Source organism: Oncorhynchus gorbuscha, linkage group LG06, assembly GCF_021184085.1.
Source record: "Oncorhynchus gorbuscha isolate QuinsamMale2020 ecotype Even-year linkage group LG06, OgorEven_v1.0, whole genome shotgun sequence".
NCBI classification, from domain to species: Eukaryota; Metazoa; Chordata; class Actinopteri; order Salmoniformes; family Salmonidae; genus Oncorhynchus; species Oncorhynchus gorbuscha.
Genome location: NC_060178.1, coordinates 56938939 through 56958094, shown reverse-complemented (window position 1 = coordinate 56958094; position 19156 = coordinate 56938939). Strand labels below are relative to the sequence as shown.

General features: G+C 45.3%; 1 protein-coding gene across 1 annotated transcript in view; it reads right to left on the bottom strand.

The window, feature by feature from the left end:
• Nucleotides 1-19156, bottom strand: part of cpeb3 (cytoplasmic polyadenylation element binding protein 3) — a 62576-nt gene that overhangs the window by 27141 nt on the left and 16279 nt on the right. The window contains 2 exon segments of the mRNA XM_046353637.1: nt 478-534; nt 13775-13859. Of these exon segments, the coding sequence (XP_046209593.1) occupies nt 478-534; nt 13775-13859 (142 nt within the window).

Below are 19156 nucleotides of genomic sequence, written 5' to 3'. Positions count from 1 at the left end.
CCTCTTCCCCATGGTAGGACCCGGAGAGGTCGTACCATGTGGGCTGTTTGCCATCTGCTAGGGGGAACGGGGGTGGGGGGGGGGGGTCTAGGCTTACAGACGGTATTTGACAGCGGTTTCTCCCTGCTCTGCACTGAGAGAGGGGTCCACGCTGGGTTTATGGTGTCAGGGGGTAACACTTGGCAAGGGGTGCGAGGTGGGATTAGCATGGGTATGGGTATGGGCCCTGTGGTGATCCCCGCCCCAACCCTAGAAGCTAAGGCATATCCCTGAGTCATCCTGCGTAGATGCGTTAAGACGACACTACTTCTGAATCGGTTTCTGCCGCTCGTCTCCATGAAATAGAGAAGCAACACAATGGCGCCACTTAAAAAGTGGCCACGATTAAAGCAAACACACACACACACCCACACACACCCATAATAACATGGTAACATAGAGGGATAAGGATTGTATACGTTTCGAAATGCTACTCACTGTTCAATGGCATGATGTGATCTGCTCCGGGGTGGTGAAAGTTCAGACCCATGCGTCCTGTAGAGAAACAAGAGGTTAAAGGTTATAACCCGCGCGTGTCGGCCTACATAACAGTGTCTCATACGCAACAACAACAAAACAACTCACCATGTTCCATACCAGCACAAAACATGGAAACACTAACACGACACCTAGACCTCATGTGAATGTTCTGAGGGGACAACATGTGTAGCATACAACGTTACATGCTAAGCGCGCGTTATACTGTTCTACATAACCTGGTAAAAAGGCACCCGCGGAAAATAAAGCTAGAACCATTGAGAAACCAAACCAGGGCAAACGTGTGTAATACACAGAATAAAGATTTAGGCTGGGCTATGGAAAACAGTCATTCAATTATCTCGCTCTCCTGTGTCACATCTCTCACACACACCAATGCAAAGAATGTGACAGAGCATGCATTCTGTTCTGGTGACAAGAGTGTGGTGTGGACATGACCAGACATCCTCCACCAACCAGGGAAAGGACTTCCTGGCACAAACTGTAGTACATCTCCCCTCCTTCTGGCTTGGTCTCTTCACACACACACACACACACACACACACACACACACACACACACACACACACACACACACACACACACACACACACACACACACACACACACACACACACACACACACACACACACACACACACACACACACACACACACACACACACACACACACACACACACACACACACGTCCAAGCTCATCTCAAGCAGCAAATAGGGAAGGACTGAAGGAAACATAAAACATGTCACTCTCGATACTCTGCACTGATTATTAGTAGTGTTGGTGGTAGCCTGACTGTCAAAAGCCTACACTCCATCCTCATGTCGACCACTGATGCACCCTAGGTGCGTCACCACGACGCTACTTCTGAAGTACGTTTCCGTTGTTCATTTCCACCAAACAAGAGAAGGAACAAAATGGCACCTGTCAAGCCTACAATAAAAGCACACACACAGTGTAGGCTGTTTCATCGTGAAACAGTTGCGTTATGATGAGTCACTGTAGCCAAAGACAAATGAGAAACCATATTTTAAAGTGACACTTTCGATTCCACAGTCCTTCCTTTCAACAACACTAAACTACTGGCTGGCTTGCAAACACATGAGCAGCAAGACGCCGCCATGGACAGCGGAGAAACAGGGTTCGGGAGTTCATATAATGAAAGAAACGGTTCCCGCAAGGCAACCTTGCCTCTAAATGGCAGATATTTCTACATCCATTACCTTATGAAAACGTGCAACTAACGTGTTGGCTCCAACAGGGCAACAGGTTTCAACACAGTGCTAAACATCTGCACCTAGTCTCGACAGTATGTCCACAAAGCAAGGGTAATGGCAGGGGCAGACATCTTGGTTTACCGAGTGGGTGTCTATATATAGAGAGAAACCTGAGAGAGACTGTGGCAGCCGCGTCGCGTCGCAAGCTGGAACGGCGCAAACGTGTCAAAAAGTGTCAAAACTAAGCTGCAGCAGACAGATAAAATCATTTCAACAGTTTAGACCAGGGTCGTATACATTAGGGCCAAAAAAGAGCAAAATGCTTAGAAACGGAGAGCGAAAATGTGCGTTGCTTATTGGACAAGTTGAGGTACAGTCCCATTTGTTTTCAGTCCGTAGTCTTCCATTTGGGGCTTAATGAATGTGGCCCAGTCCTCCTCCTAGGCTGGAAACCACAGTGAAACTTGAAGTGCTCTCTGGGTGAAAACAAGAGAGGGGGAGGGACCAGTGCAGCCTCCACCATCCAACCGATCAACAGATGAGAGCAGATGTGGATTTCCTCACAGTTCTCAACGAGTCATAATCCAGCATGAGAACAGAGGGGCTTATATGGCAATCCTTTGCATAGTCAATCCTGTAAAAAAAGATTGTGTGTGTGCACGCACGCACACACCCACCGAGTCAATTTTCAACCTCTCTCTCCCCCCCATACTGCTATTTCTAACTGAATGAGGGCATGGTTTGGCTATCTTGAGTGAAGAAATCTTATTGGGTGTGCCAGCGTCACCGTATTGTGACACGCCTGATCGAGCATGTTGTGCTACTTGTCAAAAAGGATGTCAAAATAATATTCTAAATCGATATAGTCAGACTCAGTAGGCCAGAGGACATAGCCACATTGTTTCTCCGAAACGGTAAACAATGTCAGATGGAAGATAGCGACTTGGTATAAGAACATCCCTGACTCGTACTCTAGATTTAAAATATGTGGTTTGGTTTGAACTGTGGCGAGACACTCAATAGGAACCACAACGTGATGTGTCTTCAGGTACAACATGATGGATTTGCAAAACCTTTTTACAATGTACAGTAAAACTTACAAATGTTCACAGCATTACTGGAGTGTTAGGTCACAGCCAACACGGAATATATCCAGCCCCCTAGCTCTAGGTGCACTGGGAGGAGAGCGATGTGATGCCTCCCATTTTGCCTCTTAAATAGCTGGGGTCCATGGTGGTCCTACCTAAACCAGGGTTATATTCATTAGGGAACACTGTAGCAAAATGTTTTGTAACGGTAGGAGAAAACGACCGTTTCTAGTGGACACGTTCAGGTACTCCATCCCCGTTTGTCTGTTATCTTCCGTTTGGTGCTTAATAAATACCTCCCAGGCATTCTAGTGGTGACAAAATGGACAGTTGCTCCCAAAAGCCCTAAAATAGCTCTGGGCCAGTGCCATCTGCTTCCCCAGTTCAGTGGCATGGCCTCAGGGTGCTGGGCTGGTGACATTTCCTCACAGAGGGCGGGGTGTTTCTTAATCCTGGTCCTGGGGAGCCAAAGGCGGTGCATGTTTAGTGTTTGCCATGGCACTACACAGCTAATTCAAATGATCACCTCATCAAGCTTGGACGATATGAATCAGGTTTAGCACTAAGGCAATAACTAAAATGTGCAATCCTTGGGGTCCCCGATATCAGGTTTAAGAAACACTGTGTTGGAGCACTGGACTGGAGAAATATAGTACAGCTGCTGTACACTACTAGTGAACTGGACAGAGTGAAGACACTAGTCTATTATCTCTCCAAACCAATGATGATGTTTATGCAGAAACCTCCCCAGACTAGCGCTTAGGAAAGGCTAGGTGTGTTTGGTTTAGCCTGAATGGACTGGTTTTCAATGGGCTGCATTTAGAGAAGCATTGTACAGCATATTATGCTCCTAAAGGGTTAACCTTCCTCTAGATTCCATGAGGTGCTCATCAGCCATTGCTTCACACCTGGAATTCTCTCGGACTCTGCCTCAGCCACGTTTTTCAACCTCTGTTCCACATTAAAGAACATATTAAAGCTCCCCAATAACTGCCTTTGGAAAAAGCCAGAGCAGCAGTTATGGGGAGGACTGGCAAGTCAACGGGGAGGTGTGGAAATGTTAACCCAGCCGACAAAAACACCTTGAGCCTAGAGAATGAGGTCTCACACTCGGGCTCCTGGCAATGAACAGCAACTCCCCTACTGTCTGAAAACCGCAAAGGACAAATGTCAGCTTTATTTACCCGAGACGTTGCGGAAATGAGACATCTTTCTCTACAAAAAAAAACAATCAAGAATGCACTCAAAAGAAAGGCCAACAGAATAAGCCTACAAGACTGTTTTTCATCAAAGCTCATCTCATCAACTTCTGCTGGTAGAGGCTGGATGGACAAAGGCTTAACTAAGCTAATGGAGCTAGTTGGTGTGTGTGTGTGTGTGTGTGTCTAACCTTTACCACCGCCAACGAAGCTTAGAAAGTACTCTTACCTCATCTCCCGACAATGACTCTTTAAAGTGCAGAATCTTCTTGGTGTCGGCGATTGAGCAAACGTTTTATTTCATTTAACTAGGAAAGTCAGTTCAGAACAAATTCTTACTTACAATGACGGCACCTTCAAATGATTCAAGGTGCACATTTGAGTTAGCCGTCATTTTTCTGGTCAAGCTCAGTTTAAATCGGTCAGCCTGGCCAAAAACGGCCTGATTGTCTGGGTGACCTTTCAACGTCCTTTTACCTCAAGGTCAAGCTGCTGTGACATCTCTCTGACCCAAACGAACCAGCCTTCACTGCCCTTTCATTATCTTACCCCATCTGTTAACTCTGAAGTTGTAGCTTCCCTCCGGATAAAATGGGAGTCAATAGTAAGGTTTTATCATATATTGACCTATAAAATCAACAACAACACAATTGCTCAATGGGTCTGTACTCAACCTCTCTGTTATTGGTTTGGGGATGTCACCAGGCAGGCCAAAACTCGATCCAACAATGGCATTATCATCATTTCTATGTATCATTCCAACCTCATAGTTTATATATATATATATATATATATATATATAAGAAATATAAAAACGCAGGAAAATCCCGTTTTTGACGGCACTGGGCCTTTAAACTAGCTGAGATGAGTATTTACAGTTAGAAGACCAGTGGAAAGCCTTCCCAGAGGAGTGGAGGCTGTTAAAGCAGTAAAGGGGGGACCAACTCCATTAATGCCCGTGATTTTGAAATGAGATGTTGGACGAGCAGGTGTCCACCTACTTTTGGTCGTCTAGTGTATGTTTAAGCATACATGGCTGTTTGGAGTGTGTTGCCATACCTTCAGCTCCCAGGTGCAGCAGAGCTGACACACTAAATATGAAGTTGCAGCAGATGTCTTGACCACACTCTGTCTGTTGTCCAGACAGCGGTAGCGTTGGAAGGTAGAGAACGGCGGATGAACGATATTTTAGGCCAATGCTCAACATCAATACATTTGAAAATTTGGATGAGAAAATTTCATAGAGACAATTTTTTTTTTAAATCAAACAAGTGTGACTTTGTTTTTACCAATCTAACATAATGGTAATACTTTATTTGAATGGGAAATCTCTTGATGAACTGGGAAAATTGAGATGGCTTAGGCTTATTCACAATTACAGGTGAATGTATATTCAATAGGAGTGTGGGCATGTATTGATTATTTTTTAGCTTGTTTTGGCTAAACCAGTGGAGTCCACAGATGTCAAACAAACCATTTGCAGACTTATATTAACCGACTGATCAACAACATTTGCATAGAAGCAGAGGCTACATGTTTCTCCACACTGACGAAATTCACGTTAATTCAAAACATCACTAACTAAAAAAAATGCTAAAACGCACAACAGCCCATTTCTAAAAGCTCAAGTGCAAAAACAAAGTGACAATGGAATTTGTTTGTAGCTGAGGCATAAGATCATGTGAGGCAGACCAGCTGAGCTATGTGTGTGTGTGTGTGTGTGTGTGTGTGTGTGTGTGTGTGTGTGTGTGTGTGTGTGTGTGTGTGTGTGTGTGTGTGTGTGTGTGTGTGTGTGTGTGTGTGTGTGTGTGTGTGTGTGTGTGTGTGTGTGTGTGTGTGTGTGTGTCTGTGTTCAGCGTACTGACATGAGTGCTTTGAATAGTGCCTGATTTGCATGTGGCAGTACACACACACACACGTCTACGGAGCAGTTCATCCCGTGTCAGAGTGATCAGAATATGTGGTTGTGTGTGAGAAGGACTGTGTGCGCCATAGCCACAGCCTGGTGGCTTGCAGTGGTGTCTGTTGTCAGGCTCAGACTGCTGGTGTTTTTCCAGGCCGAGGGGAGGAACTGTGGAGCAGGGGAAAGCCTAACTACTGACTCTCCACACGTGAGCTAAGCTGACCCAATTTCGGGACTCACTTCATGCGCTCCAGTGTGGAGCAAAAATAAAATAAAAAAGGACCCGTTTGATCACGATATCCCAGCCCGGCACCCCTCCCTTTGAAAGCAGAGTGTAAATTCCCCATGCATGCCATTCCGATCTGATTAATCAGCATTCAGGAGTTAAAGAGGATCACAAGAACGGAGTGGCAGTCAGTAGTCGCCCCCCCCCCCTCCCCCCATTCCTTTTCTCTGGACGGACTCCTCTCAGAGTCAACGCGCTAGAGTCTCAGAGTCAACGCGCTAGAGTCTCAGAGTCAACGCTCTAGAGTCTCAGAGTCAACGCTCTAGAGTCTTGCCCTTCTCACCGTCATAATCAGGAAGAGAGGGGTTCACATTCACACCCTCTGTTCAACAAGAACAGCACAATTCTTCCTCACTTTGAAATAATAACAAAGGGAAAGGATACATGCAAGTGACAGACATCAGTGGCTGTCCTTTAGCCTGGTTACAGATCAGTTTGTGCCATCTTGCTAACTTCTCTGATCAGTGTCAATGACCGTTGGCAAGACAGCACAAAAAGATCTGGGACCAAGCTAGCTGTCCTGTGCCTTGCTGTATTAGACTAGCGCTATGGGCAGCCTCAGCCAATGGAGTCAAGGGAGGGGGACACCAACAGGGAAGACCTGCTGTGACAGGGCTAGCTGCAGCACGCCTCTCTGAAGGCTGTTGACACGAGGACTGGGAGTAAACAGTGATGGGGCATGAATGTCGAACCATCTGGCTGGGACTCAGCCTTCCACTCGCTCTCTCTCTCCCTCTCCAGTCTCACCCGCCTCCCCCACTCCCCAGTCTCCCTCTCTCCAGTCTCCCTCACTCCAGTCTCCCTCTCCCAGTCTCCCCAGTCTCCAGTCTCCCTCGCTCGCTCTCTCTCCAGTCTCACTCGTCTCCCTCTCTCCAGTCTCACTCGTCTCCCTCTCTCCAGTCTCACTCCAGTCTCCCTCTCTCCAGTCTCACTCCAGTCTCCCTCTCTCCAGTCTCACTCCAGTCTCCCTCTCTCCAGTCTCACTCCAGTCTCCCTCTCTCCAGTCTCACTCCAGTCTCCCTCTCTCCAGTCTCACTCCAGTCTCCCTCTCTCCAGTCTCACTCCAGTCTCCCTCTCTCCAGTCTCACTCCAGTCTCCCTCTCTCCAGTCTCACTCCAGTCTCCCTCTCTCCAGTCTCACTCCAGTCTCCCTCTCTCCAGTCTCACTCCAGTCTCCCTCTCTCCAGTCTCACTCCAGTCTCCCTCTCTCCAGTCTCACTCCAGTCTCCCTCTCTCCAGTCTCACTCCAGTCTCCCTCTCTCCAGTCTCACTCCAGTCTCCCTCTCTCCAGTCTCACTCCAGTCTCCCTCTCTCCAGTCTCACTCCAGTCTCCCTCTCTCCAGTCTCACTCCAGTCTCCCTCTCTCCAGTCTCACTCCAGTCTCCCTCTCTCCAGTCTCACTCCAGTCTCCCTCTCTCCAGTCTCACTCCAGTCTCCCTCTCTCCAGTCTCACTCCAGTCTCCCTCTCTCCAGTCTCACTCGTCTCCCTCTCTCCAGTCTCACTCGTCTCCCTCGCTCCAGTCTCACTCGTCTCCCTCGCTCCAGTCTCACTCGTCTCCCTCGCTCCAGTCTCACTCGTCTCCCTCGCTCCAGTCTCACTCGTCTCCCTCTCCAGTCTCCTCCCTCTCTCCAGTCTCACTCGTCTCCCTCGCTCCAGTCCCCCCCTCGTCTCCACTCGCTCCAGTCCCCCTCTCGTCTCCCTCTCCCACTCTCTCCTCACTCCAGTCCCCCTCCCTCGTCCAGTCTCTCCAGTCCCCCCCTCTCACTCTCTCCAGTCCCCCCCCCACTCTCTCCAGTCCCCCCACTCTCTCCAGTCCCCCCCTCTCTCACTCTCTCCAGTCCCCCCCCCACTCTCTCCAGTCCCCCCCCTCTCTCTCTCTCTCCAGTCCCCCCAGTCTCCCCAGTCTCCCTCCCCTCTCCAGTCTCCCCCACTCTCTCCAGTCTCCCCCACTCTCTCCAGTCTCCCCCCCCAGTCTCACTCCACTCTCTCCAGTCTCCCCCCACTCTCTCCAGTCTCCCCCCACTCTCTCCAGTCTCCCCCCACTCTCTCCAGTCTCCCCCCACTCTCTCCAGTCTCCCCCCTCTCTCTCCAGTCTCCCCCCACTCTCTCCAGTCTCCCCCCCCTCTCTCTCCAGTCTCCCCCCCCTCTCTCCAGTCTCCCCCCCCACTCTCTCCAGTCTCCCCCCTCTCTCCACTCTCTCCAGTCTCCCCCCACTCTCTCCAGTCTCCCTCACTCTCTCCAGTCTCCCTCACTCTCTCCAGTCTCCCTCACTCTCTCCAGTCTCCCTCACTCTCTCCAGTCTCCCTCACTCTCTCCAGTCTCCCTCACTCTCTCCAGTCTCCCTCACTCTCTCCAGTCTCCCTCACTCTCTCCAGTCTCCCTGTGTGCCCGAGCTGATTTACAACAAGGGAACATTTGCAGGAGATTCTGGTCTCTCCGTCCCCTTCTCTCGTTCCGGTGAAGTCGGGCCGGGAACGAGACGACCTTTGCAGAGATGAAACAATGCTCTCTCGACACAATATTGAAAAACCAGAATCTACGCATGAGAGCGCAGCAGGCAGCAACTCATAATACACCCCCTGAACATTTCCACTGTCAGGCAGGCTAAGAAAACAACACTGAACATGAGTCAGTTTTCATAATAGGAATGTGACCTACTCTGACAAAATGATCTCAAGGTCATACGTGTGGTGTTGAATGAATTTGGGGAGAGTATCCATTCCAAAACAACATGTTGCTTTTGACAGTCAACTCTCTTTTCTCCTTAGACCAAGACAGCCCTTGGTCTACCTTCATATTCCCCTGAAATAAGGCATTTGAACCATTGCTTTGATTTTCTGTTTCTTTGTATCAAATAATCACCACGTCAGCCTTTGGAGTGGCATTTTTCGCTCATGTTCCGTTCCCAGCAATCCAACAAGACACATTTGAACCCATTTGCTTAATGCGATGGGGTCCATACTTGCTTACTCTTCCTCAAATCTAAAACATTTTCTCTAAAATGCTACATATGAGCTTTTCCCACGAGATAACCCGGCACACTTAGTCCTATAGTACCATGACCGGCGCATGACCATCTAGTGTTACCAACATTTTACTAATGATACCATACCAGGCCAAGTATCAAAGATAACGAGTAGGGCCGCGATACCACAGGTCGGTATTGCGTTACCCCCTCGAAGCCTGTTCCTGTTTCCTAAACGTTATGGGCACGTGCTACACACACACACACAAAAAAAACTACCTAGATCTGATATTCGCACTTCTACTCAATGGAAGACATAATGAATTTAACTTCACACTGTTCACTATAATAGAATACTGCATAGAATGCCTGATTTTCTCATATTCGCAAAGGCCTACTTGTGAGTTGGCTGGAGGAAGGAACGCATAATGATCTGAATGTCATTGTGGCAGTAAGGGGAAAACACCACATGAAAACCTTCTTTACTCTTCAGTTGTAACACACACACAATCCCCCCCCTCACATAAACACACACCCCACTCGCTCTCCCACATACACTCAACATAAAAAAAATGTTAGGCACCAAACACCATCACAGGAGACGCATCAACTACATAACACATCACACTTAATATATATATACACACACATAATTAGTTTAGGCTTACATTAAGCCTATATGAATCCTACCTTTGAAGCACATCTCATGATTAGACATTTTTCCTTTCTTCCAGTGCCAATCAAATTAGCCTAGACCCACGGTCACGTCACCAGGTTGTTAATGAGCTAGGTAACACGGCTGAACAAAGTTGTTTGTTATCAAACCAAAAAGGATCGTCCCGGGATTAGTTTAAAACATGAAAGAAAAAGGTAACTCTGGTTGAATGGGTCATATTATTTTTTTTAACCGTTTGTGTTAGAGAAGAGCAGTTTTCTTCGTTGTAAAGCTGCATGCATGCCTGCTGCTGTCACGTGACAGCAAACTAGCAAAGCCTCCTCAGATTGGCCTGTGCACTGGTTATACCACGGATGAAACGATATTCAGTCCATTCGGAAAGTATTAAGAACCCTGGACTTTTTCAACATTTAGTTACGTTACAGCCTCATTCTAAAACAGATTAAAAAGTTTTTATCCCTCAATCTACACACAATACCCTATAATTTCCGTACGAATTCAGAACCTTTGCTATGAGACTCGATATTGAGCTCAGGTGTATCCTGTTTCCATTGATCATCCTTGAGATGTTTCTACAACTTGATTGGAGTCCACCTGTGGTCAATTCAATTGATTGGACATGATTTGGAAAGGCACACACCTGTCAAAGAAGGTTCCACAGTTGACAGTGCATGTCAGAGCAAAAGCCAAACCATGAGGTCAAAAGGAATTGTCCGCAGAGCTCCGAGACAGAATTGTGTCGAGGCACAGATCTGGAGAAGGGTACCAAAACATGTCTGCAGCATTGAAGGTCCAAGAACACAGTGGCCTCCATCATTTTTGTATGGAAGAAGTTTGGAACCAGCAATACTCTTGAGAGCTGGCCGCCCGACCAAACGAGGGAGTGGGGCTTTGGTCAGGGAGGTTACCAAGATCCCGCTGGTCACTCTGACAGAGCTCTGGAAGTTCCTCTGTGGAGATGGGAGAACCTTCCAGAAGGACAACCATCTCTGCAGCACTCCACCAATCAGGCTTTTATGGTAGCGTGGCCAGACGCAAGCCACTCCTAAATACTCTCAGACTATGAGAAACAAAATTCTCTAGTCTGATGAACTGAAGATTGAACTCTTTGGCGTGAATGCCAAGCGTCACGTCTGGAGGAAACCTGGCACCATCCATACGGTGAAGCATGGTGGGGGCAGCATCATACTGTGGGGATGTTTTTTAGCAAGAGAGACTGGGTGACTAGTCAGGATCGAGGGACAAATGAACGGAGCAAAGTACAGAGAGATCCTTAATGAAAACCTGCTCCAGAGCACTCATGACCTTTACCTTACAACAGGACAACAACCCTGAGCACACAGCAAAGACAATGCAGGAGTGGCTTTGGGACAAGTCTGAATGTCCTTGAGTGGCCCAGCCAGAGCCCGGACATGAACCTGATCTAACATCTCTGGAGAGACCTGAAAATATCTAGACAGCGACACTCCCCATCTGATCTGACAGAGCTTGAGAGGATCTGCAGAGGGGAATGGGAGAAACTCCCCAAATACAGGTGTGTCAAGCTTGTAGAGTCATATACAAGCAGACTGAAGGTAGTCATTGCTGCCAAAGGTGCGTCAACAAAAGTACAGAGTAAAGGGTCTGAATGCATTTCCAGGAAGAGTCGAGGCTGTAATTGCTGCCAAATATGCTTCAACAAAGTACTGAGTAAATGGTCTGAATATTTATGTAAATGTGATAATTCCCCCCCCTTTTTTATATATATATATAAATGTGCAACAAAACACCCCAATAAATCTTGTTTTTGCTTTGTCATTATGGGGTAGTGTGTGTAGATTGATGAGGGGGAAAAACCATTTAAAAAAAGAGGTTTATTCAACATACATATATATATATATATATATATATATATATAATATATATATATATATACACACACATACACATATCTATATACACATATCTATATACACATATCTATATCTATATCTATATACATCTATATCTATATCTATACATCTATATCTATATATCTATATCTATATATATATATACACATATCTATATATATATACACATATCTATATACATATATATATATATCTATATATATATATATACATAGATATATACATACATACATAGATATATGTATATATATATGTATGGATATATATATATAGATATGTATATATACATATCTATATACATATCTATATATATATATATACATATCCATATATACATATCCATATATACATATATACATCTATATATATATACATATCCATACATATATACATATCCATACATACATATCTATATATACATACATACACATACACATACATACATACATATATCTATATATACATACACATACATACATACATATATCTATATATACATACACATACATATATCTATATATACATACACATACATATATCTATATATACATACACATACATACATATATATATCTATATATACATACACATACATACATATATATATCTATATATACACACACATATATATATCTATATATACACACACACACATACATATCTATATATACACACACATACATATATATATCTATATATACACACACACACACATACATATATATATCTATATATACACACACACACATACATATATATATCTATATATACACACACACACATACATATATATATCTATATATACACACACACACATACATATATCTATATATACACACACACACACACATATATATATCTATATATACACACACACACACACACACACACACACACACACACACACACACACACACACTGCGTACAAAACATTAAAGAACACTGTCCTAATATCGAGTTCCAACCGCTTTTCCCCTCAGAACAAGCTCAATTTGCTGGGGCATGGACTACAAGGTGTCAAAAGTGTTCCACAAGGAGGCTGGCCCACTCATAAATTATTCTTTTTTTTAAATCAGAGAGGCTCATGGTCTTGTTGAATAACAGTAATGTACCGTAATTTGTAATCATTGCCAGGTGGCATCCTAAGTCAAAAAAGCTTACCAGCAGGCACTTGACTTGACTGGTACTCGGCAGGTGCTTTTACAAAGCCTATGGTGAAATGCTCAAATATAGCATTTATTTCAAGAATAAGCTCAGGTTTAATCAAGAGTTTGTAAGTATGGCCCCATCGAGTTTTGAATCAATGTTTTTGTCATCCCGCAGCAGGGGTGTAACCTATAAAGGGGTAACTTTAGATTGGTTTCATACCAATTTCACATTCTCTTGTATCCTTTCCCCCCACTCACTAAAAAAAGAGGCGCAGAAATCTGACCACAATAACCTTCCCTGTGCCATTAAAGTCAGTCAAAGAATATGGTTGCAATAAGGGCACACGCCTACGAGGAGGCACACGAAAGTGCCACGCACACATACATGTGAGCAATCGAATCGCACGCAGTCACTCAAAACATCAGAGAACCACAAAACACGGCAGCACACCATGATGACACAAGTGCCATCTTGTCAATTCATATTTACCCGTGACAGCAATATTTACCCAGGAAATAGAAGCAGAAATGTCATCACGAGTACTTGATTAAAGTCAGAAGACAACGCTGAGAAGCAGTTCGTAAGGGAGATTTTTTTTTTAAAGCCTTCACTACACACAGATTACAAGAACAGTGTGTAAGATTTTGCAGGTAAGGCCAGTGGTTCATTGATCGTATTTAATTTATGACTGCAAAATCAACTCAACTAGATTGTATTGGTGGTAGAGATGGCAAATAGCGCAAATATGAAGCAAAAAAAAAAAAAACGTGTATGATGCATGAACACTCCTAACCTGCAAAATGATTCCTCCATATAATATCAGCGATAGTCATTGGTGGGCCACCGGCTGGGTGTGGTTTACCTTTGTCATGGTCAGTCCTTATCATATCCATTAAGGAATTCTCCAAAGAGTGCAAGCTAAATGCATCAAAGGGCCGATTCCGGTCCTGCAAGAGAAGAGAGGGGTCAGAGGTTAGTCATCTTATCTTAGCTGGTTATCAAAGTAGAACACAACCACACCACTACTCGACACCATCTTGCTTGACCAGCTTGAAATAATAGCTCGATGACTTGTGAGAGAATAAGGAAAGCGCGTCATCCACGCAGACGCACAAAACATACAAACACATCCATTTGTTGAAAGTTGAGCAGTGACCCCTGATAAGGGGAGAGCAGGGTTTCAACTGAATGAGGGCCTCGTACAACTCGTGCCCAATATCACAGACCATACTGCCTAATATCACACAGCAGAAACCACGGGAAACGTGCATGTGTTCGCAATTTGCTTCGCTGTTCAAATTCTGGTTGGTTCCCTTTGCTTAAGGGCAGAGTCGAAGCCAGATGTTTTCATGTAGCGACACACCGCCCTGGTATTGTTGGAGCGTCAAAGCAGGCCAAGACCAGCTGATCTTGTAATCGCAGCAAATATCAGTCAAGATCGTACATTAGCCAACAGAAACCGAGAGAGAGTGAGTATTTGTCTTTAGCAGCCGGGACTGCACAGTGTGCACATTTCACTTGGTCTGATCAGAAAAGGTGTGCGCAACACTGCACATACATTTATCAATTCATCGTTACAACAATATGTCACTTGACAAGTAAAAAACAAGAGGATTTCAAGAGTAGGGACACGCATTCCAATCAAGGGGAGATCGTGCCAAGTATGGCGTGATTTGAGTGTGCTCTTTCCTCAAACACTCGAGATGTTTCCACATGGTGCGTACGACCATCCCTGGTGTCACATAATAGCCATTCCTCCAAAATCATCAAGTTAACACTTCTGAACATATCACCTGTGGCATACTCTAGCCAGTTTATTAGGTACACCAACCCACTAACAAAAATGGTTCACTCCTACAGAATGAGTCACGTGGCCGAGGCTTGCTATTTAAAGCAGGCAGACCGGCATCAAGGCATTCAGTTACTTATCAAACGAATGTTAGAATTGACAAAAAGTGTGACTTAAGTGATTTTGAGCGTGGTATGATCAGCGGTGCCAAGCGCGCTGGTTCCAGTACCACAGAAACGTCCAGCCTCCTGGGCTTTTCACATACGACAGAGTCTAGGGTTCACAGAGAGTGGTGTGACAAACAAAAAACATCTAGTCGTCAGCAGTCTTGTGGGTAAAAACAGCTCATTGATGGGAGGTCGTGGGGGAACGGCAAGAATCGTGCACGTTAACGGGCGGGCCACAAACAGGCAAATAACTGCACACTACAACAGTGGTGTGCAGAACAGCATCTTGGAAAGCACAACTCATCAGTCCTTGTCACAGATGGGTTATTGCAGCTGACGACCACACTGGGTCCACTCATAGAAGCTAAAAAGAAGAAGCGGCTGCAGTGGGCACCAGATCACAAATACTGGACAATCAAGGAGTGGAAAAACATTGCCTGGTCTAACGAATCCAAGTTCCTGTTGCGTCATGCTAATGGCAGTCAGGATTTGGCGTAAAAGCATATGTCCATGGCTTCATCCTGCCTGTTGAAAAGGGTACAGGCTATTGGCAGTGGTGTAAGTGTGGGGAATGTTTTCCTGCAACCCGTTATGTCCCTTTATATAAATTGAGCAACGGTTCCATGCCCCAAAGAATTTAGGCTGTTCTGGGGGCAAAGGGGGGTCCGACCAGGTACTAGGCGGGTGTACCTAATAAACTGGCCACTGAGTGTATGTACGGGGACAAATAAGAATATGGTAGGGAAGAACGCGCCAGGAATACATTGAAGCTTTGTCACCAAACCTGCCTGACCTTCAGCCAAAGATTAAGCACTCCCTCCGTGTGTGTGTCAGTCCTTCTGGCCAGCTTGACCTGCTACGTCGCCACCCGCTGAACCCACCTTTTGAACACATTCGCCTGCTGGGCTGCCTGGGACTCGTTTCTAAATAAAATACCAATTGGGCAGTGGAATCAATCATATTCTACTCAATAGCCTACATTCATCTGATCTGAATCCTCAATGTTCACAGCGAGAGGGAGGAGGGTAGGGCATTAGGCGAATCGTTCTGTATGAAGTTCAGCCTATAAAGTTTAGGGCCATTTGATATATATATTTGGGCCCAGACTACAGAGTTGATTCAGTGAGGTTATTTTGGCCCACTTCCAGGTTCATTGAGGGAGAGACTGATCCAATATGGAGCCTGTGTTGATACGAGTGACCTGAGAAGGAGACACATTATAGTAGATCGTATCATAAAATATATTTTTTATTGTAGGCGAGTAAGTCAGCGAGTAAGTGAATGAGTTTAAGAGGGTGTAGGCAAGTGACAGTGTGTGCCTGGTGAATTCGAGTTAGGCCTAGCCCTTGACAGCTGTGTCCTGTGAGTCCACTGCCCTAGCCTCGGGGCCACATTGTTTGCCACCAGTGCTATTGTCGTGCATTCAAAAGCGTTATTCCCCCCCTCTCTGGATCCACACCACTGCCGCGGCAGATAAAAATCTGCCCACTTGGTACAAACGGTAAACACTTAAAATGCTGAGTTTTTCATTCGCCTCCCCTCTTTTTCCACCACCATGCACTCTCCTGATCCTGAACAAAGTGAAGGGCATCATTCACAGTCAGTGGCTAAAATACCTGGGTTGTGTTCATTAGACACGAAATGGAAGATAACAGGGAGGGACGACCTGAACTTGTCCTATAAGAAACGCTTGTTTTCATTATCCATCGCAAAACATTTTGCAACGTTCTGCCCTAATGAATAGGACTCTGAGGAGATACCCATTATATACTGCATCTATCAGACCACTCCACCACTGCTTTGATTGTGTTACTACACCAGCATGTGGGACACAGACCATGTTAACATTGCTCCCTATTCTTAAAATTGTCTCCACATCTAGGGCCGGTTGCACCAGTCGGACGTAAAATAAATAAGTGGTCTTAAAATGCTAGTTCGGGCCTGGCGCCGTCCTGTTGCACCAACCGAAAATAACACAAGTCGTAGGTAAGTCCGGCGTAAGTGACGGCTGCTAGGCAGTGCTCGTTTCTTGTTACAATCAGTTTCCAAAAGTAAATAGCGAGATAGCTAGCATATGTCACATTTTCAGAAATAAGGAAAACCATAGAGCTGTATAGCAAACGTCGAGAGATTCTGACAGTTAAGTTCAATAGCACTGCAACAAACAGAAGGAAAAAAATAACCTCTTCGAAGCTTTTTAATGACATTGAACCAAATTATAAACGCAACAATTTCAGTTCATATAAGGAAATCAAAATCGATTGAAATAAATTCAAATTAGTCCCTAATATATAGATTTCACATGACTGGAATACAGATATGCATCAGATACCTTAAAAAAGTTAGGGCCATGGATCAGAAAACCAGTTACTATCTGGTGTGACCACCATTTGCCTCGCGCATCGTGACTCCTTCGAATAGAGTTGATCAGGCTTTTGATTGTGGCCTGTGGATTGTTGTCCTGCTCCTCTTCAACAGCTGTGCGAAGTTGCTTGATATTGGCGGGAACTGGAACACTCTGTCGTATACGTCGATCCAGAGCATCCCAAACATAATCAATGGGTGACATGTCTGGTGAGTGTGCAGGCCATGGAGGAACTAGGTCATTTTCAGCGCCCAGGAATTGTGTACAGATCCTTGTGACATGGGGCTGTGCATTATCACGCTGAAACATGAGGTGATGGTGGCGGATGAATGGCACAGCAATGGGCCTCAGGATCTCGTCACGGTATCTGCACACAAATTGCCATCGATAAAAATACAATAGTGCTCATTGTCCGTAGCTTATGCCTGCCTATACCATAACCCCAACGCCACCATGGGGAACTTCGTTCACGTCAGTGAACCGCTCGCCCACACGACACACTACACACTGTTTGCCATCTGCCCGGGATTAATCTGTGAAGAGCACACTTCTTCATCGTGCCAGTGGCCATCGAAGGTGAGCATTTGTCCACTGAAGTCGGTTACAACGCAGAACTGCAGTCAGGTCAAGACCCTGATGAGGACGACGAGCACGCAGAGGAGCCTCTGAGACGTTCCTGACAGTTTGTTCAGGTATTCTTCTGTTGTGCAAACCCAGTTTCAGCAGCTGTCTTGGAGGATGGTCTCACACCATCCCACAGGTGAAGAAGCCAGATGTGGAGGTCCTGGGCTGGAGTGATTACACGTGGTGTGCGGTTGTGAGGCCAGTTGCCAAATTCTCTAAAATGATGTTGGAGGTGGCTTATGGTAGAGAAATGGCTTATGGTAGAGAAATGAACATTCAATCTCTGGCAACAGTACTGGTGGACATTCCTGAAGTCAGCATGCCAATTGCACACTCCCTCAAAACTGGAGACATCTGTGGCATTGTGTTGTGTGACAAAACTGCACATTTTAGAGTGGCCTTTATTTGTCCCCAGCACCAGGTGCACCTGTGTAATGATCATGCCGTTTAATCAGCTTCAAGATATACCACACCTGTCAGTTGGCTGGATTATCTTGGCAAAGAAGAAATGCTCACTAACAGGAATGCAATCAAATTTCTGCACAAATTTGAGAGAAATGGGGTTTTTGTACGTATGGAAAATGTCTGGGATCTTTAATTTCAGCTTATGAAACATGGGACCTACACGTTACGGTTATATTTTTGTTCAGTATAATAAAGTAAATGATGAGAATGGGGAGTTTGGCTGCAGATCAGTGGAGAAGGTGCGAAAGAAAGGGAAAGATCTCATGACGAGCATGAAAAGATACGGTGGCCTGAAAAACCCACCTAGGAGGTCCTGCTTCTAAAATATTGCCTTACAGCAACATAGCTTATATATTTGGCACAAATTCCCCTGCTTTTCATGGGAATGGATGGTGTGGACAGCAACGGCATCACCCTGCGCATTCACCCAGCAGAATGACAAAGATGATAAAAAAGCTCAAGAACCACATCCACTAACAGCAGCCTAGTAGTGGCGATTAATAGCAACAGTACAAACTAAAACCATTCATTTATCATTATCTAACTGCCAGGTGTAGGCTATATGTGCGGGATATTTCAAGGCGCCACTGTTGTCTTTGCCCTCGTTAGGTCCTTCTATTTCTTGTGACCACTATCTGCATGCAACCAGCTGCCCACTCTCCTATTAAGGCTACTTGTTATAATTTCAATGTTTATTGTGTCTTTTAGACACGGACTTGAGCTGCCCGGACACATCGTTTACAGCCACAACGCAGAGCCAGAGCAGGGTGCATCGGGACAAGACCAGCGAATGAGATGCAGTTGGCGTTCATAGAGAGAGACGGAGACTGAGAA